Consider the following 21,003-nt stretch of genomic DNA (forward strand, 5'->3'; position numbering starts at 1 on the left):
GCATCAAACACCACTACAAAAATACCAGCATGAATCCAAGATAACATTGCAATGTTACAACCGCCATTGTCCTCACCTCCTTCCAATCTTGTCGATGTTATCTGTTACTTGAGACATTGTTCGCATTGGCAACACTGTCCCTTTTCTCCTTTTCTTCTTTCACAGCTAGCATTGTTAGATTTGGTGTTATTAGAGTCATTCATAAAATCCTTTTTGCAGCCACGCGCACATAGTCAAACCCAACCCTTTCTTTTTCTTTCCAAACCTAAGAAAACACACAACTTTTCTCCACCGCGACAAATAATAAAAAGGCAAATTTTTTGCTCTCAATTCCGTTTGGACCAAGATAAGTGCATGTCACCACTACAAGATCCTCAAGATCTATGATTTTTATGACCACTTCGCTTTCTTGGATTTTACATGACACAACGAGAGGAAGATTTGATTGTCTTAAATGAGAAGAAATCTTGAAAATCTTGAACTTAATGTCAGTTCCCTTTGGTGAAGAAAATGTGGGAAGAATGAGATGATGTGAGAAATTGATAAAATGTGAGTGAAAGGGAAGAACAAATGTAAAATAAGTGCGTATAGAGATAAAACGGAGATGAAATTGATACTTTTTAAAAAATAGAACTAAATTGACACACTGAAAATAGCAACAAACAAAACAATTAAACTTTTATTTTATGTATAAATAAGCATCACATTCTGAAAGCACAAGAATTAAGAAACATCACATTCAAGTTTCAGAATTATCATGGTTTACAAACGGCTAGTTTTCTTAGTCAAGCCTCCCAAAGCCCTTGCCTTCTCTCTCAGAACAAATTTCTGTGTCTTGCCAGTTGATGTCTTTGGCAGATCAGCAAACACCACAGTTCGAGGAGCCATATAATGAGGCAAAAGATTCCGACAAAATTGGATAATCTCCTCTTCTGTAGCAGTGCAACCCTCCTTGAGTTTCACAAATGCACAAGGTGTCTCTCCCCAATGATCATCAGGTCTCCCAACAACAGCTGCTTCAAGAACTGCTGGATGACTGAAAATCACTCCTTCTAACTCAATTGTGCTGATATTTTCTCCCCCAGAGATTATGATGTCCTTTGACCGATCCTTAAGCTCAATGTATCCATCAGGATGCTTCACTCCCAAATCACCACTCCGAAACCATCCACCTTTAAATGCTTCTTCTGTTGCTTCCAAATCTTTCAGATAACCATTCATGATAGTGTTGCCCCTGAACATCACCTCACCGATTGTTTTTGCATCGGCCGGTACACTCTTCATTGTTTCGGGATCTTTAATATCTAGATCTTCCAATCCAACATGAGCCACTCCTTGTCGGGCCTTGAGTTTTGCTTGCGCAACTCGAGACAGATTGTTCCATTCTTGTTTCCATGCACAAATTGACGCTGGACCATAAGTCTCTGTCAAACCATAGGAATGAGTCACACCAAATCCTAGCTCTTCCATCCGAAAGATCACATCCGGCGGAGGGGGTGCACCACCTGTCATCACTTCCACCTTCCCAGAAAGTGGCTTCCGCACTTCAGGAGGTGAATTGATTATCATGTTTAAAACCGTGGGTGCACCTGACATGTGGGTAACCTTGTGCCTAAAAATATTGCCAAATATCCCTTCGGCAGTCACTTTTCTTTGGCAGACATTTGTGCCACCTTGAACAGCAATTGCCCAAGGGAGGCACCAACCATTGCAATGAAACATGGGAACACACCACAGGTACACCGGCATAGACTTCATCTCGTTAAGCAGAACAGTAGCAAGAGAATTAAGATAGGCACCTCTGTGACTATAGATCACACCTTTGGGGTTGGATGTAGTCCCAGAAGTGTAATTCAGTGAGATTGGATCCCATTCATCTTTTGGCCTCCTCACCTCGAATCCAAGGTCCCCTCTTTCTATAAGATCCTCATATATCAAATCGTTGCTAGCATGGAGAGGTGATCGGTCACCACACTCCAAAATTAAGACCAACTGGGGAAGATTGGTCGTGGTTTTTGAAAGGATTTGAAGTGCTCCCCTAGCAATATCGAGTAATTCATAATCAACAAAAATAAGTTTAGCCTCAGAATGTTTTAGCAACAACGAAACCATTACAGAATCGTGACGTGTATTTAGGGTGCAGAGAACAGCCCCTGACATCGGAACAGCAAAATGTAGCTCATACATTGCTGGAACATTAGGGGCCAATACAGCAACCTGATCAAGCTTAAACAATCAAAACTAGTTCGATATGCATCATGTTCCACTAAAACCGAACGAATCAAACCAAACAAAAAAAAAAGTTTGACTTTTTATCCAAAGAAAAGAGTGAAATTGAGGTAAAGGGTAGGGAGCGAAAGAAACAAACCACATCGCCGGAAGCAAGACCGACACCGAGTTGAGAAATGGAAGAAGCGAGTTTGACGCAGCGCTGGTGGGTCTGTTGCCACGTGTAGGTAACGTCGCCGAAGACGACAGAAGGTCTGTGGCGGTAAACGACGGCGGCGCGTTCCAAGAAGGTGATCGGAGTGAGCGGAACATAGTTAGCAGAGCAGCGGATACTTCCTTCCATCTATCTCTTTCCTTTGGGCTTTCCTTACTCTGAAACCCTCTGAGAGCGTGCCACATTCAAGGATAAGCAGTTACTATTTAATTATATTTGTTTTATTTATACTTATCTTTTTCTTTCATTTATATTTTACAATCTATTACAATAATATAATGTTGTGTGTTAGAATTTTATATCAAAAAGTAAAATAAATATAATTAAATGAATGTATTTTATTGGTTAAGGAACTTTATTTGTCGTTCTTATCCTTTCTCAATTTTTTATGCACGTGCGAATCTTTTCAATATATGCATGAATACGATAAAAGTTATTAAGAAATAGATCATATAAATTAAATATATATATATATATATATATATATATATATATATATATATATATATATATATATTTACCAGCAGGTTATTTTCCTGTCAACAAATAAGTCACTAAAAAAACTGTTACATTTTTATAATCCAAACCTCAAAGAATTAGACAAACTTTTTTTCTTCAATATCGTTTCATCTATATTCATATTTATTTTTCAATTTCACTTTTTAAATAATATTTCTTTTAAATTTACTTTTTAATAATTATTTCTCTAAGTTTAACCACTTTTTCTTTTTACAATTTTTTTTTAAATTTAAACATATAAAATAAATAGAAATTATTTTATTTCTGTAATTATAACAATAATATTTATTATTTTTTACTATCCTAAAAACAAAATGTAAACACATGTCTTCCCTGATTCACAATAAAAAAAATAAAAGTCCACTAATTGACTTTATTTTTCACATTTATAATAAAAAGAAATATATATATATATATATATATACTATTAATATGAAGTTTTTTTCCTTTTTGTTTTAATCCATTCAAATAAAAATTTCACTTGAATCTAACGAAAACAATGTTACCATTATTATTGTATTAAAAAGGCGCAATAATAGCTTTTAAGACTATATATTTATTTTATTCTGGTTAAATTTGTTAAACTTTAAAATAATTATAATAACAAAAAATAATATTTTTTTATTATTAAAGTAAAATTAAATAATTTCTACAATTTCAATGTTTGTAATGTTTATTTTTTAGATAATTTTTTAAAATAATAATTGTTTTAATTAAAATAAATAAATTTAAGAAAAAAGAGTTAAATTAAAAAAAAATAACTTAAAATTTAAAATTGATAAAAAATATATTTTAATTTAAAAAATAAAATTGAAAACAAAATATGGAATATTATCAAGTAGTATAGACATGTTACGTTGAAATGAGCCTTATTAGATAAAAAACAGAAACAAAAATATATTTAAACCTTAGATGTTATGTTTTAACGTTAATTCGGTGTTAAAGTTGGTTTAACAATATGTTAAATTAATGGAAACATTCCAGCGACGTTGAATGTGGAATTCTGGGTGATTCGCATTTCTCGCACACAACCCGAAACTCTCTCGTCTCTGTTTTCATCCCTCCAACCATTTTCCTCATAAGCAATTAAACTCTTTTTTCTTTTTTTCAATTTTCCGTTAATGTCCTTTCCTCCCTTCAACCTCCAGCTTTTCCTCTGTACACAACATAACAACAATTAAAAACATTTTCTTTTTCTTTCCATTTCAACAAAGAACCAAGAAAATCATCGTGCATTGTTGTTGTTATTGTTGTTGTGCCCTGTTTCCATTGCAGCAATTTCTCCACATGGTTTTAGCCTTTTCACCATTCAAAGATCAAGGAATTTGAGCTCTTTTCCTTCATTCCTATTCATCTACCTCCTTTTCGATTCAATTGTCAACCCTCTGATTGGGGAATCCCTTCTTTGTTTGTTCTTCCGTGGTTATACATTTCCTGTTCATTTATTCATTTACAGCGCTTCATTTTCAAAATCTCAAGCCATTTGGCATTTGAGTTTTAAGATTCTACAATCTGGGAGAGGTGTAAAGCATTGAATTTTGAAATCCACAGCAGAATTTTTTATATTGGTTCTTTATGAATTCTTGTTACGTGGGATGTAAGTTGATAGACACATTGCAACATTGATTTTGTTGGTGGATTTTCCACTGGCATGATCGCCTTTGTAGTAGGGTGGGAGCTTCTGGGTTCCCAAGAAAATACAAGTGTACTACCCAGTTGCTTAACAAGTTTCACAAAAAGGTAGTGATTTGTTGATTGATTGGAGAAACAAAGCAACACCCCTTTTGTAAGAATATGGGGTGCATCTGCTCAAAAGAAAACAAAGACAAAGTTGATGAGTATGAGAAAGAGAAAGAAAGAGAAAAAGAGTCGAACAAGTCTTCAGTGCAACTGGTTGCTCCTTCTGTCTCAACTGCACAGTCAGATAGTACTAGAGGCACGGATGGTTCGGTTCCCCTTATTGTTGACACATCAACACAAGCAATTAGAGGGTCTGTCGTAGTGACTGCAGAGGATAAAAGCAACCACTCAGATGCCACACAAGGCCAGCAGAAGAGGCGCGTGACAGTGAGTTGTGGTGTAGATGACAGAATGCCGATGATGAGCAGAATACTTAGCGTGCAGCATATTGCAGGAGAACAAGTTGATTCCGGATGGCCGATTTGGTTATCTTCAGTGGCAGCAGAAGCCATCAAAGGGTGGGTGCCTCGACGGGCAGACTCTTTTGAAAAATTAGGCCAAGTTAGTTTCAAAATATCACTTCTTCATGCCACCCTTTTTCTTTATAAATGTTTCAACTAGTTTACATGCAAGTGAATGCTGTGTGTGCAGGTTGGACAAGGGGCTTATAGCAGTGTGCATAAAGCTCGTGACCTTGAGACTGGTAAAATTGTGGCTTTGAAGAAGGTTCGGTTTTCAAGTGCAGATGTGGAAAGTGTTCGGTTCATGGCAAGAGAAATCTATATTATGCGTCAACTTGACCATCCCAATGTCATGAAGCTCGAGGGTCTTGTTACTTCAAGAACGTCCACCAGTTTGTACCTTGTTTTTGAATACATGGAACATGACCTCGCTGGGCTAGCAACTGTACATGGCTTGAAGTTAACTGAATCACAGGTACATGCCCTGCATGTTAAGACTTACAAGTACTTTTAAATAGCTACTATTCTTTAACAAATTTCTAAGGAGTTAATGATGATTACCTCGAGTGGATTCTGGTCACAGGCAGCTTTTCTTTCATTTTTAAACCAACAAGAGTTGAGATGCATTCTGTTGAAAGTATAAATTGAAGTTACATTGTGGTTAAGGAAAAGAAGAGTGGATGGCTATTAAGTTGTTTGGAAAAATGAATTGTAGTTTTTTAGCTGTACGTTATTCAATTATTTTCTTGTTCGCTTTGCAGATAAAATGTTTTCTGCAGCAACTGCTTCGTGGGCTTCAACATTGCCACAGTCGTGGTGTGCTGCACCGTGACATCAAGGGTTCAAATCTTCTTATTGACAACAATGGAAATCTTAAAATAGGAGATTTTGGTCTTGCAACAGTATATGATCCTGAAAAAAAGCAGCCATTGACTAGTCGTGTTGTGACTCTGTGGTATAGGGCACCTGAGCTTTTGCTGGGTGCTACAGAGTATGGTGAAGCAATTGACTTGTGGAGTGTTGGTTGCATTCTGGCCGAATTGCTAGCGGGGAAGCCGATCATGCCTGGAAGAACAGAGGTTGGTTTCATGAACCAATGTTCATAATTAGCACTTGTACTGAAATGGTGTCGTTTTTCTAAAAATTCTGACTACTTCTGTCATTTGATTTAACATTTTCTGACTACGTGGTGTGGTGTGGTGTGGTGTGTGCCATTCTTCCTAATTTTACTCATTTTAAGCCTGTGTTTTAGTTTATATGTTCAAGCCAAATCCAAGCGTAAAAACTGTACAGATGTCACTTTCAAAATAAGCACATTGAAGTAGAAGGTTCCTAACCAAGTAAACGGAAGAGCATAATAAGCATGGAATTTCTATTACTACTAAGCACAGACAAAGAGTTGCAATTTAACTTTGAGAGTGATTTAATTTATGCAGGTGGAACAAATGCACAAAATTTTTAAACTTTGTGGTTCACCATCTGAAGACTATTGGCAGAGAACAAAATTTCCTCATGCAACAAGTTTTAAGCCACAACACACTTACAACCGCCAAATTTCAGAAACATTTGAAAAATTTTCTTCTCCGGCATTGGCTCTTGTTGATAAGCTTCTGACAATAGAACCAGAGGCTCGAGGATCAGCAACTTCCGCACTCGAGAGTGAGGTAATGCTGTGAAGCCTTTTATTCTTATTTTTCAGACATACTTTACATGGAAATTAATCCTGTTTTTATGCTGTTATATAAGCACTTTTAGTGCTTTATTAAATGAAAACATCTGACAGCTATTAAAAGTTTTGAATTTTACTCAAGAGCCCCAACTGACTTTTTCCCCCCTTACATTCTTTAAGGCTTTTCTGACTGTAGTTTTTCAAAGTGATGATGCTCTATTTACTACCACTGTTTTGGATATCCTACTTATCATATTATATTCATGTTACATATTTGCTAGTTCTTCACTACAAACCCCTTACCTTGTGAACCCTCAAGTTTACCAAAGTTTTCACCAAGCAAGGAGTTTGATTCCAAGCGTCGACAAAAGGAAGCTACAAGGTATTAAAAGTTTTATTTCTCTACAAAGTAACATAACCATATAATAACAGTGACCAAACTCTGATGGAGATACATGTTATAGTGGAAGCCAAGACTGTGTTAAAACATTTGCATCCCATTAAAGATTACATTGAACGTTGTGTTGGTACCGTTTAATGCTGCGATAAAAAGTGCCATATTCATAGAACTTCACCTTTATTTTCAATCAGGAAAAACCAGGAAGCTGTTAGAGGACGTGCACCAGCATCGGTTTTAAGAGGAGCAGGAGATACCAAGGCACTGGGTTCGCCACAGTATAACGCTCAGGGAAATATATCTATGCTGGTATGTTTATGCTTCTAAACATATATTTCCATGGAGATTGATTATTATTGACAACTTTATTCGATTTGACGGGGTCATGAATACTTCAACATTGGCAGAGGAAACCAAACAGTATAATGTGCCGTCAAAAATATCTGTGCCAGGAGAATAGGGAGGCCAAGGAGAACGGTGAAGGAGGCAGAGTAAGTGTACACGGTGGCTTCACGCATGCTGCTACAATGACGCGAGGCAGTGTAGCAGGATCATCCACATTGAGCAAGAGAGTAGAACCATCTTTGAAGAATCAGAGGTCTCATTTGAATCCTGCAACAGCAGATTTATGTACCTCTGCCCTCAAAAAGGAACCAGACTCGTCTGCTGTTGAATCCACCATGGTAAACAACAATCTAACTTCTCTTTATTACCACCTTATTTCTGGTTTGCAACCTTGTCAGTAGTCACAGAACCTACCATACAACCTTAAGATTTAAGGTTGGAGAGTATTGTGAATGTTAAAAATGTTAAAAACAAAGTTAGGAGAGAAGATCACACAAAAAGTAGTAAGTCAACTTTTCTACGGAGACTGATCATAAGTAAAGGTTGCGAATATTTCATACCCAATGTTATTAAAAGAAAGTAAAACTGAGATACATATAATAGGAACATAACATAACAGTTTTTTTATATACCTGTTGTGGTGTGATTTCAGGGTTATATGCCGAAGAAAAATAGGATACACTACTCTGGACCATTGATGCCTCCGGGTGGGAACCTCGATGACATGCTTCGAGAGCATGAGAAATTAATGCAAGATGTTTTCCGTAGCGTCAAAAAGGCCAATCTGTAAAACCATTACCATTGTGCTCAAAAGGGACTGCAATGTAAAATCTTTAAGGAAAAGAAACTGGGTTGTCTCTGTGGCAAGAAGACAAACATGTACCATGCATTCTTAACGATGCATTATTGATGATGCAAAGGTACATTTACACACGCAGGTCCATTGCATCTTCAGCGCAACCAATGATTTAACAATGCAATGGTAAAAAAATTCATATCTTGTATTGGATTTGTATAAAAATACCTATACATATCTTGATAATTTTAAGAGACTAAATAAAATACTAGAAATCATATGCTTAATACTAGGGTTTTCAAAAATGAATAAAAAATAAAAGGAAAGATAGAAGAATGATGAGAAAAGAAGAAGCTCATTTTTATATTCTTCAAACAGTACAAAGGGGAGAAAATAGAAAGGGGACAAACCTTCCGCGCTCCACACCAATCACGTCCGATACGAACTTCGCCTTCGAATTCGACTTCGCCGGTACGAACTTTTCCGATCACGTCCAGCCTCCGTTGGCAGCCATGGGTTCTCCCTTTTTTTTTCTTTCTCGCGTTCTCTCTCAATCCTAACCATAGCACGAAAATTGCCTCTTCCAAAATGAAACGGTGGACCTTTCAAAAATTGAAATCAGAGCGGGACCCTAATGCACAAGCTCCAAATCACTGAAACGCACAGTTTCATTTACAGCCGCCCACATACTCAAATCACAAATATACCCTTTCTCACATTCACAATAATTGGGTCCCACAGCGTGTCAAATGTGAATTCCTTTAACAGTGTCAAAGTATTCTTTTCCTAATACCCACGCGCAGTGATTCAGAATAGGTTTGCCCTAATACCCAAATATTGAGAAGCAGAGGTATCGGAGATGGAGCAGAGGCTAGCAAACAGCTGGCGAATGCCTCTCAACGACAACAAATTCATCGAAGCGGCTCTCCTGACGGACCTACGTGTCGACGGCCGCCGCCCCTCCGACCACCGCAAGCTCACCATCAAGCTGGCCAAGCAAGACGGCTCCGCGGAGGTCCATTTGGGCCAAACCCACGTCGTCACCTTCGTCTCCGCCCAACTCGTTAGGCCATACAAAGACAGGCCCAACGAAGGCTCCCTCTCCATCTTCACCGAGTTCTCTCCCATGGCCGACCCCTCCTTCGAACCCGGCCGCCCAGCGGAGTCAGCCGTCGAGCTGGGCCGCGTCGTCGACCGCGGCCTGCGCGAAAGCCGTGCCATCGACACTGAATCGCTCTGCGTACTCTCCGGCAAACTCGTATGGGCCATTCGCGTCGATATCCACATTATCGACAATGCCGGAAATCTCGTTGACGCTGCCAATATCGCGGCGCTGGCTGCACTGCTGACGTTCCGACGGCCGGAATGCTCGCTGGCCGGGGAAGACGGCCAGGAAGTGGTGGTGCATCCTCCTGAAGAGCGCGATCCGATACCGTTGATTATACATCATCTCCCGATTGCCATTACGTTTGGGTTTTTCAGCATTGAAAATCTCCTCGTACGGTTTCCTTTTTCTCTTTTTTGTCTGATTTTGGTTTTGGAGGTTTTAGTTAGGGTTTAGGGTTTATGTGTGTAGGTGATAGATCCGACGAATGAAGAAGAGTGTGTGATGACAGGACGCATGACTGCGACGCTTAATTCAAACGGCGACGTTTGTGCTATTCAGAAGGCTGGTGGAGAGGGTGTATCTCAGAGATTTATCATGCATTGCTTGAAACTTGCTCATTCTAAAGCTATTGATATTACAACTAAGATTAAGGATGCTGTGAGTTCTCTTTTTCTTTCGTGCAACATTGCTACACTAGTCTAAGGGTAATATTAATTGTGTAGTTTATGCTGTTTGGTAAATTGCTTGTTGTTGTTGTGTGTTCTGATTAGGTTGAAGTACACAACAACGAAAGGGCGTTGCGGAAGATTAAGCGGCACCCTTCGTCTGTTGCTATGGATGTAGGTGGTGCTCCAGCTGGAATAGGTGAAAAACAAAATCAATTAGTTGGAGTTGAGGATGGTACCGGTTTGGACAAATTGAAGCTGAAAGAAGAGGAAAATTTTATGGAATGTGAAGCCACGCCATCAGGACAAGAACATAGTAAGGATGGAAACTCCAAGAATTTCACTGGTGGACCTTCAAGTTGGTATGATATCAGCTAGTTCAAGAACTAATAGTTTTCCTTTTATTGTATTTTAGATTTGAAATTTTTGTATAGTCTAGTTGGTTCTAATCACTGTATATAAACGAAAATGAAACTGGTAATCACTATTACAACTTACAAAGTATAGTGTCAAATTCGAGAGTTTATGTTTCATGGATTCCACTTATAGACTAAACTAGTTAGAGATTGTGATATACAGAAATCGATATTAAAAGGTTGTTTCAGTGATATTTATATATATCAGTAACATGTTACTCTTTTTGCAAAAATAATTCAACTCTGACAAAGCAAAAGTAGCAAATCACAAGGATGAAGTCTGGTAGTTTTTCACTGCCTGCTCATAAGATCAAAGTTCATAAATGGTTCATAAATAAATTTATATTTATAAACATAAAAATGAATTAATTTCTTCATATAATTGAGTCTTGGTACAACAATATCATTTAGGGTCAATGAGGCAATAATTATATTTGATTTCAAACTTACTGATTCAGAGTTGCACGAATTTAAAGACACGAATTTAAAGACTTTTCTCTCCTTAAAATCATAAACATATCATTTTGAGATTCTTCCATTTTTAATTTTATCTATGCTAATTAGATATATTTGTTCTTTTAAATTTAATTAAAATGCATTTTATATCTTTCCAACTGTTCCTTCATTTCCTCAGGGATCCCTACTCAGAGTCTGTAGATCCAGATCTTCTAAAAGCTTCTCTAGCTTCACGGGGTAATAGCCGCTCTTTCATCTTCAATTATGAAATTAGCTGTTATGTGAATTGTGATGGAATCTGTGGCTTTTTTCTGTTGTATTCATCATTTTCTTCTGTTGCTTCTATTTAGGCTTTTTTCTTATTAGGATTCATTTTAATTTCATATGATAAGTTGGTGTCTATCAATTTATCAGTGTGTATGTCGTCTAATGTTGTCTCCACTCATTAGAATAGCTGTATAATATGCAGGACCGTCAGTTCCTCCTAGTAAACCAAAGGATTCAAGACATGAGACTAAGCCCAAGGAACTACCACCGGAAATTAATACAGATCTTTCTCCAATTGACAAGTCTCTAACTGGTGGACAGAGTAACGAAGGTAAGACTCTGAAGGATGCCGTCAAGCCCAAACATAAGAGGAGAAAAAAAGTATCTTCCAGTAACGAAAATTAAATTAGTTAATGAGTTTTTGACTTATTGCCGTTCATCTTCAAAGCATGTGCTTGTATACCCGTTGAAACTGAGAATTGAGTTCCAATGTTCCCAATTTTGGTAGAAGCAAGGGTTTCATGTTCTGGGGAAAAGGTCTATTTAGTATTGCAAATAGGAAAAAAGATGCACGTGCACATGAAGTTGACTGAACTTTACAGCCTGTACTTCATTTTTGTTTCTTCTTGTACGTTGTAAACATTAGATTGACAATTGAATCTCAATTATATTTCCGCAATAGAAATTCCTAATACTGAGATAATAATATATGGGTTTTGTAACATTTTGGCACTTGAAGTTCCATTCCTCGCACTCTTTAAGTGTGCATGCATGATTGTTTGTTATTGCCTTCTAGTTTCTGAAATCATGTTTAAGCATTAGATTGGTTAATATAGATTACTACTGCTCAATTCCTTGTAATATTGCAAGATATTCTGTGTTTTATATAAAAATAGCAAGAAAAATAAGAAAAACATGTATGATATATCATCATCCAGCAGACTCTAGAACTGGCTTGGGTGAGTTTGTTGATGATGCGAACTACCGATCTTGACTGATCCTATTTAGAGTTAATCAAGAAGACAATGACATGCGTCATACCAACTAAGATCGAGTTTTACACTGTCACTTCAGCCTGATGCCGAACAAAATTGGTGTTCAAGTTTGTGTTGAAAGTCAGGTACAAGTTGTTTGTTTCCTTTTAATCTAAAATTGCATTTTTATCTCGATAATCGGTATTAACCTTTCACTCCAAAGAATTTAAAATATATCAAATGCAAAAGTAATTAGATATAGATAGAGAAACGAAAAATAACACTGAATATATGCAGAAAAGAGTGATAATTGTCAAATATCTAGATGTTAAAATTAGCCAGACCATCATATATGTTTTCTGTTAACACATTGCACATGCTCACCAAGAACCTCTTCGGAGGTTGTTCAATGGAGTCAACGAAACTAAAGAGAAGGGATGAAATCAAAACCTTTTCATTCCATTTCCATGTTGAATTGAGTTTTCTACTGCAAAATGCAATTATGTTTACTTGACTGAGATAGGAGTGGGAAAAATGGTTTACAAAATATTCGGCCCAGTTTTGCCGAATAAAATTGGGCTACAAGTTTTTACCCAAATGAAACTATCTTCACTTTCATTTTTGTACTGAAATGTTGGGGTGCTTATAGTAGTTTAAAGGAATCAAATCTTTTTCAAATTACATTTATAAGTAATATTTTTTCCTGTGAACATTTTTTTTTAATTTTACCTTTTAAGTAATTGTTATTTTAAATTAAAGTAATTATATTTCTATTTTTATCCTTTAAATAACTGTTATCTAAATTTAATTATTTTATAAATTAAAATAATTGTTTTATTATTTTATTCTTTTAATAATTATTTTCTAAATTTAAATAATTATTTATAATAAAAACTATTTAATAATTAAAAATATATTAAGTATTTATTTTCATAATTATTTTTGATAAATTTTATTTTATAGTTTAATAAACTTTTGTTAAAATAAAAAAGAAAAGTAGACACACATGTTTCCGCGGGTAATAGTTAAAATGGTTTGACTTCTTTGTTATTTATGTTTTCTTTTCAAAAAATTTACCTGATGATGGTTACAAGAAATTTCAAAATTTCTTAAGTATTAATTTAGCATTGAGTTTATCACACTAGTTTAAATTTTAAGTTAATCGTTTAATTATAATTTGCGCTATAAAAATTATTTTCAAAATTTCATTCAATTTTTCCTAATCTTTCACCTGGGAGAGTCAAATATTTTAAAATTACTTGTGATTTAATTTCTTAATTATTTGTGTTTTCTTCGAAAAAATTACCAAATAATAATGTCACGAAAATTCAACATGTCTTCAGTATTAATTTAGCACGTTAATTACAATTTGGGCTTTAAATTATTTTTTCAAAATTAGAATAAAAATTTCATGGAAAAAAATTAACTAGGTTAAGACTTCTGTAATTCCGAGTATTTTTTCTTGCTCGAGTTAGAGGATTCGATTTTCAAGAAAACATAAAATGATTTGTTTCAAGAGGAAGTATAATAGGACACTTTCATGACGGTCTTTTAATATGTTTTATATTACTAAAAACTTTATATGAAATTCATTAAATAGAAGATAAAGACTAATCAATTAAACCTAATAATCAAAAGGGTATAAATAATATTATATGTCTTTAAAATAAAACACTTTAGATAAAATCACATACACCAATCAAAATAATTAATTTTATTAAATTTCTAAATATTACAAATGTATTAAAAATTGTTTTTGAGAATAATTTTTTTAAAATAAACCACTTCACTTTAACAGCCATTTATACGAAAATCTATTAAGAACGGCTAAAATCAAGTTTACACATCCATTTCAAATTTTTCTTTCCGTTCCACTTATTTTCCTTGAATCTAAATGACTTCATTTTTCATTCTATAATCCAAACAGACCCTTAGTGACTTTTGAGGCTATTGTTCATCACAATCCCCACCAATCAAAGGTTATTGCAGCAATGGAAAGAGAGACACATTAATAGCATTACATATTTGCTACTTCCTCGTGTTTTGAATCACTGAAGCTGTGAAAAATAATCTCTTCTTTATTAATATAATGTGAGAATGCATAATTGAATGACGGTGTAGGTCTTTCTCACAACAATAATGCATTCGAATTAAATTCATGAAAGTTTGTACGGTTCAGTACTCCAATAATTCTCTGAGCAAAGACTAGCTGGAGTGGCAATGATCTGGGACCACACCCATTCTCTCTTCTCTACCATTTGAATTTCTGCCAACTGTCATAAGAAATATTGTCAAAAATATGATGATGAAGATGAAGATTATGAAGATGATGATGATGATGATGATGGCTAATAACTTTGGCTTTTGATAGATCTGCAGAAGAAGTTCATTATATCTGATATTGCTGCTCTATGTTGAAAAGCTTCAGCAACTTTAGTGAAGAGTGATACATGTTAATTTCAAAATCATATAATCAAATGCTAGCACTGGAAGCAATTTGATTGAGCCAAAAAAAGTTATATTCAAGTTGGACATAGTTGTAAACTAGAGGTTAAGTAAGAGGATAGCATCATATATTCAAACCAAATTAAAAAATATGATTTGTCATCACTGACTTCGAGTTCTTACCCTGCCATCTCTGAGCTGAAATATGACAGAACCTTTGGAAAATTGAATTGGTCTTGTAGATGCCACCTGTGTCGTATCAGACTCAATCAATACCGAGCTAGGATGTGTTGTTTTTAGCATTAAATTCGATGTCAGATATTCTACAAATTATTTTGGACTGCAATATTTACCTTTGAGTCACATCTAATGTTCAGGTCACCAAAGTTTGTTTGGCCCTTCTTCAAGTATGATGCAGAATCTTTATCAGTGCAATCTACTTTCTCTTCTTGGAATCCTCCTTGTGAGTGTGCTTCAATCAGTTTATTTCCTACATGGGGGAAACCACAGTCCTTCCACTTCCATGACTTTTTGTCCATGTATCTGAGGTATACTTTTCCATCAGAACCAATGAAAAATAATTGATTGCCTTCAAAGCTTGGACCTGGTGAACCTACTAGTGTTACATCTCTATTGGGTGTTCCATGTTCCACCCAGTTCCAACCATACATTGAGCTCCATTGATACTCAACAAGGCCACCTTCTTTTGAAACCATGAAGAGGGAACCTGAGAGTGATTTTAATGATGATCTTATAACAGTTCCAGGAGACTGTGATAGAACCAGATGCTGAGAATGGTAATGCTCATGCCACAAATCAGTCACCTTGTTGTACTGATATAGGCGACCATTTCTTCCAATGACAAATACTATATTTTTTCTGAACAATTCCTGGTCTAGTATACATGCAACCTTAGCATCTGGAGGGTTTCTGCAATCTTTCCATTTCAACTTCTTCAAAGAAACCTGGGAAAATTATGCATAATATTTACTTCACCAATTATTGCATATCTGGCTTTTGGTGCTGTGATTGATTCTGATGTCTCAGGAATTTATTCCCAAGTAATTCTATCCATATGAATATGGTCGGCAAAAGAATTTCAATTAAATATAAACTTAATTTTTTAAAAAAGAAAAATCCATGGACTTATGTAATACTGCAGCAGGATCAATTTTCTGATACTGTTCTTCTATTCTTTAGAGTTTACTTACCACTAACTTCATTAGTCTTCCAGTTTTGCTCACAAAGAAGAGTGTGTCTTCATTTGTAACCTTCTTTTCTTGGCCTGGTAATCCATCCCAAGGTTGACCTCCAACAATATTTTGTCCTCTCCTCAGAGCAGTGCAATTCCTCCATGCTAACTCCTTGCCTCTTCTTTCTCTAAGGAGCAGACTCCCATGTGTATCAACCATGAATAAGCTTCCATTATAGCTACTCAATATACCTTTCATAGGTGTAAAGCTCTCATGCCTCAGCCATATCCATGCACTCTCAATGCAAATGTATTCAAAAACCAAACCATCGTCTGTTACTAAGAAAAATGACTTCCCTACATCCATCAATCTCAAGCGAAAGTTACTACTAATCCAGTTATCTGGCACATGATTGTATTCTTCTGAAGCTTGAATCAGTCTAACACCTGAAGTACTCACAGATAAATAATGATTCTGTGCTTGGTTTTGCTTTCTCCTACCTGTTACTGAACTTACTACTGATTCCTCTGACTCATCTTTTATGCCAGTGAGACAGTTCCTGAGGCCACGTTCCTCTGTGCAATATTCTGCATTCCATCCCTCACTCTCTGGCACATCTACTATTGACCAAACATATTTGGTTGATGATTTCCTTCGGATGTTTTGTGGCTGAGATGGTCCTGAACTTTCACCACCTAGTCCTAAAGGATGTAATTCGGCAAGTCTTCCATCATCTAGTGGAAACAGTATTCTGCCAACGTACAATTGTAAACCTGCTATACCTCTTGCTGCCTTTGCATGGAGAGGATGCTGGTGACTTTTCCATACTTCTGGAAATTCATTATTTGGAAATGTTAAATTAATGTACTTTAAAACTCTTGTTCTTGCTGCTGTAATTATGTTTATTTATTTCAGTTAGTTTGGTTGTATAAGTGATGATGTTCAGTTATGGATTTACGGACTGTATTCTAAAAGTAGTAGTTGGTACATGATCTTTATTTAACATGTATGAGTATGAGTAGTTATCATTTCTCTTGTATTTGGCCTTCAATATGATTCAGAGTATGAAATACAATATGGTTATGCAACAAATACAAAAGTTGTTGTGTTTCTCTTCATCTGTAGTAAAAGCAAGGTAGGCTATTGATATAGCAGAGAAAATAACCAGACATGGAAACTAAAACAGTTCTTGCATTATGACATGAGATGACTGACCTAATTGTTTTGGAATTCGATATTCAAAGACAAATCCATATGATGTAGTGAAGAACAAAGAAATGGAGGATGTTTCAGCTGATTCATCTTGTAGAGCTGGTGTAATAGATGTTAAGTTTTGATCTTGGGGTCTTCCATGAACCACCCATTTCCACTTCCATTGATGGAACCTTCTCTCTACCAAAGAGCCTTCCTGCATGATCAACAAAGTATTTTAAAAAAAATGGTACCCTCCTAGACTGATCAGAATAAATTCATCAAAAAGCAATGTTATCCATGTTCAAGTGATGTGCTAAAAGTCATTCCATTTTTAAAAAATTCAATGTAGCTTCTCCTTGGTCACTTTTCTCCTCAACCAAATTCCATTATGCAAACTGTCTAAAGAGGGAAGTTCACAATTTTCTGATGTTTCTAAAAGAAGTCTTGGTGGCACTTATTTCTGCAAATGACTATAAACTTCATAAAACAGACCTTTGTTAAAAGGAACAGAGATTCGGAATGATCATCACTTGAACCAGGCAAACTGCACCCTTTAGATGGCATCAAAGGAGCAGCTTGTGATGTTTTATCTTGCCATATGTGCCTCTTCCATGATGGTTTCGATTTTTTGTCATATTCGTAAAGATCTCCAGCAGAACTACAGCACCACATCATTTGTTAAGTATGTCAGAATCCAAAGATGAAGAGTACTTTTTTATTCTCACTAAAAAAACAAGACCTTAAAAGAGAGTAATGAATAATAATGCTTTCTAAGGCTTTATATTTATCTGGTGCAACAAACATTCTACTGCAGTTTTCAATGCAATACCAACTTCAAATTTTGTACTTGTTGACTCCTTGATCAACGTGTTTATAGGCATAGCACTGATCAGAGACCCTTTATCAAATATGAAATTGAAACAAACGTGCCTCAAGCAATAAACACGAACCACCCACCTTATGGTATATACTACTTCTCTTGTTGAAGCAGCATCAGCTATTGCTGCTACATTTGCTCCAGCTGGTTGGCCATGATTTATCCATCTGTTCTATATTGTCAAGATTGACGTGAAATTAGCAATACCCTGGAATCCATTTTTTAAAGGATAGTGTTTAGGATTTAACATCCTAGTTACTAAGATTTTCACCAAAACTTGAGTTTTACCTCGGGGGCTCAACCCAAGCAAGTTCTACTAGTGTTTCATTCTTTGTACAGAAATAGGCTCTCCTGCTCCACAATGCAACAACACAAGAGACATCAAGAGACTGCATTAGCAATGATCAAGGTGCATATGTTCGATCTCAGAAATTAAAACTTCACTTACTGTCCATCACGCGAAGCAACTCCAGACTTTATCAGAAGATTTTTCTCAGGATAAGTAGGTGTGAATTCAACCCAAACTGGTTCAGAACTTTCACCATGTTGGCCTCTTATCTGCATAGCAAAATCCATGAGACAAGGCCAATTTTTGCAGTTTCAATTTCCAACAAATTTTGCATTGAATACTTATCCAAGAGCTGAATCTTAACATAATATTTAACATACGATTCATGGCATGTATCTTTTAACTTAATGGATAATTCTTTACCTGGTATAATTTCCCTGCTTCTGATAGAGCAAGAATCGTCTGATTGATGACAAAAACTGATATAGCACTTCCTGCTGATACAGGCAAATCATGAGAGACAATCACCCATTCCATTCCATTCCAAAACCTCTCATAGATTGACCCACTTTCACCACTGACCCACACAGATGTTTCAGATATTTTAGTCAAGGAAATTCTCTTCCTCTGTGGTAGAACCACAGCCTCTGATTCCATTTTACTATCCTTATTTTCATCACTTGTCTTTTCTTCATCAAGTTTGTCTTCAAGGTCCAGCTCTTCTTGTGTGGTCTTCTTCTCCGTCTGAAGTATTGACCCCACTTTTCTACAGTCACCGTCAACACAAGAGAGAAGATCATAGGGAAGTTTTGCCTCAACCCATCTCTCAGTTTGCTCACTGAACACCCAAAACTTATCTGTTTTCTGCTCAAATCGTTGATTGCTTTGTTGGAAATTTTGATATGGGCACCATGAAGCACAAATCACAACCATAAAGAAGCAGGCGAAAGACAAAAGTCCCCAGATGGCATATATCAAATGGAATATTGGCATGGTGATGTTGTCATTGGAAACCAAGCCAGACAAAGAGCAGAGATAAACCAAACATAAATACTTGTTTTGTTTTGTAAGCTGCTCTACGACCAGTTTGGTTCTTTTTGAAGTACCTGTACCCCAAATGCACCATTTTGTTCAATAACTTCGAATATCGCCGTTATCTGTTCATGGCCAAACTTCATGGAAAATACTGTTGTCATGGTCCCCAAGACCAAGAGAATTTATTATGTGGGACGTCAATTTGAGAAGTCGCCATGACGAAAAGAAGAGAGAAAGGGAAGGTTTAATAATTGTTGGACCATACTACTACTATACAACTATTATGATTCTTAGAATTTAATCACTACTACCTCTAGAATCACCACAAGATAATAGCAGAACATACATGGCCTCAGTTTCTCAGCTTTGGAGGTAATTATTGATACCAAATTACACTAGTGGTGGAAGTGTCTTTCGCATATGCTTTCATTCATTTCTGGCTCCCTTTTAACATATCTTCTTTTTCTTCACCAATATCTCTTTATATCAAAATTTGAACTCAGACACCCGGTTTATCTTTAGAATTCAATGCATACATTTTTTCTCAAGAAAAAGGATATATTTTACAAGAAAAGTTATAACGGTATTACTGATACACTTAAAAGCTGTGTCATTTATTTTTTTTAAATGTTTTTAATTTCTACATTCAGAAGTGAAATTTCTACTCTAAAGTAGTCTTATTTTTAATAGGTATAAGACTTTCAGTATATTCTCCTCATATATATATATATATATATATATATATATAGATATGTAGGTATAGATATGTAGGTATACATATGCATCTAGATACATATGTATGTATATATACATACATATATATATGTACACACATATATATATATATATATTAAACGTAAAACTAAGCATCAATAAATGGTTCAAAAAAATCTATAGTAAGTGATACACTAGACAAAACAAACAAAATTTTTTGTTAGAATAGGTTCTAATTCATGATTGTGATATCATCATGTTAAGAAATAAACTTTAAATTTAATTCAATCACATAAAATGAATTTGTAAAATGAAATTTACTACTTATGTATTTTAAATTGACTTTATCGTTGGTCAATACATGTCATTCTTATATTTTATAAGACTACAATGTATCTAACATTTGGAGTTAAAAACATATTCAACACTTCATTTTTATTTTTAGTTTATGATTATCTTGGTTTGTGTGCATGACTGTGAAGAATAGTGGTGAAACATTTGTTAAGATTCTTGATTCGGACCAAAAGTTGATATGACGCATAGGCTACTTTATGAATACTGTGATCAGTGGTTGTGCTTCCATGAATTGGTTTCATCTCATGAGATGCCTATCATATAAATGGTGCTCCTCTCCTATTCCTATTCTACTTTTGGACTCTTTCAGTATAAAGTCATCAAAATATCGTATCAGAATGACAAGGGGGTTTTCTTTCAGCCACTGAAAATTTGCAGCTTAGCCCACATGCCACCAATTTTCTTTAGAACCAATTCACCAAGAAAATGACATTGAATACATCACCATCCACGACTCACTCCTTTACATTCTATTAGTGCCAATAATATTTAACTTATAAAAATGGTAGATGATAATCACAGAATCGATATCTAACAAAACCCGAAAATAATATTTGGTGGTGACATGGAAAGACTGAGTTAGATTCCACTGGACAGAGAAAGAACTCAAGAATTATTACATGAGAATTTCTAAAGAGTGGACACTGGTTTTTTTTTTTCTTTTTCCTTTTTATGTCACCCTCTCAAAAGACCTTATTTTTTTCAG

General features: G+C 35.5%; 4 protein-coding genes across 5 annotated transcripts; 2 read left to right on the forward strand and 2 right to left on the reverse strand.

Annotated features, from left to right (window-relative positions):
* Positions 1-653: 653 nt before the first annotated feature.
* Positions 654-2,664, reverse strand: AAE1 (acyl activating enzyme 1). 2 transcript variants are annotated; one of them, XM_088100847.1, is made up of 2 exons: positions 2,369-2,664; positions 654-2,038 (listed from the first exon to the last, which is right to left on the reverse strand). In XM_088100847.1, exons 1-2 carry the CDS (start codon positions 2,626-2,628, stop codon positions 763-765), a joined length of 1,536 nt encoding a protein of 511 aa, XP_087956973.1. In that variant the 5' UTR covers positions 2,629-2,664; the 3' UTR covers positions 654-762. The 2 variants fall into 2 exon arrangements, with proteins under 2 accessions (XP_087956973.1, XP_047173519.1); XM_047317563.2 differs by having other exon boundaries at positions 654-2,217; positions 2,369-2,658.
* Positions 2,665-4,052: 1,388 nt separating this feature from the next.
* LOC124841330 (putative serine/threonine-protein kinase At1g54610) lies at positions 4,053-8,304 on the forward strand. The gene is made up of 8 exons (XM_047317584.2): positions 4,053-5,203; positions 5,294-5,578; positions 5,865-6,182; positions 6,540-6,767; positions 7,054-7,154; positions 7,364-7,478; positions 7,577-7,852; positions 8,167-8,304. The coding sequence occupies exons 1-8, from the start codon at positions 4,757-4,759 to the stop codon at positions 8,302-8,304; spliced, it is 1,908 nt and encodes a 635-aa protein (XP_047173540.1). The 5' UTR covers positions 4,053-4,756.
* Positions 8,305-9,083: 779 nt separating this feature from the next.
* On the forward strand, positions 9,084-11,946 carry LOC124841340 (exosome complex component RRP45A-like). The gene is made up of 5 exons (XM_047317593.2): positions 9,084-9,808; positions 9,887-10,075; positions 10,189-10,445; positions 11,134-11,192; positions 11,425-11,946. The coding sequence occupies exons 1-5, from the start codon at positions 9,170-9,172 to the stop codon at positions 11,625-11,627; spliced, it is 1,347 nt and encodes a 448-aa protein (XP_047173549.1). The 5' UTR covers positions 9,084-9,169; the 3' UTR covers positions 11,628-11,946.
* A 2,308-nt stretch (positions 11,947-14,254) lies between these two features.
* Positions 14,255-19,673, reverse strand: LOC124841319 (uncharacterized). The gene is made up of 10 exons (XM_047317574.2): positions 18,618-19,673; positions 18,354-18,463; positions 18,194-18,256; positions 17,986-18,072; positions 17,521-17,686; positions 17,050-17,242; positions 15,853-16,664; positions 14,995-15,606; positions 14,825-14,890; positions 14,255-14,469 (listed from the first exon to the last, which is right to left on the reverse strand). The coding sequence occupies exons 1-10, from the start codon at positions 19,185-19,187 to the stop codon at positions 14,353-14,355; spliced, it is 2,796 nt and encodes a 931-aa protein (XP_047173530.1). The 5' UTR covers positions 19,188-19,673; the 3' UTR covers positions 14,255-14,352.
* Between the last annotated feature and the right edge of the window lie 1,330 nt (positions 19,674-21,003).

This window comes from Vigna umbellata, chromosome 10 (genome assembly GCF_029865625.1).
Source record: "Vigna umbellata cultivar VRB3 chromosome 10, Vumbellata_1.0, whole genome shotgun sequence".
Taxonomy (NCBI): Eukaryota; Viridiplantae; Streptophyta; class Magnoliopsida; order Fabales; family Fabaceae; genus Vigna; species Vigna umbellata.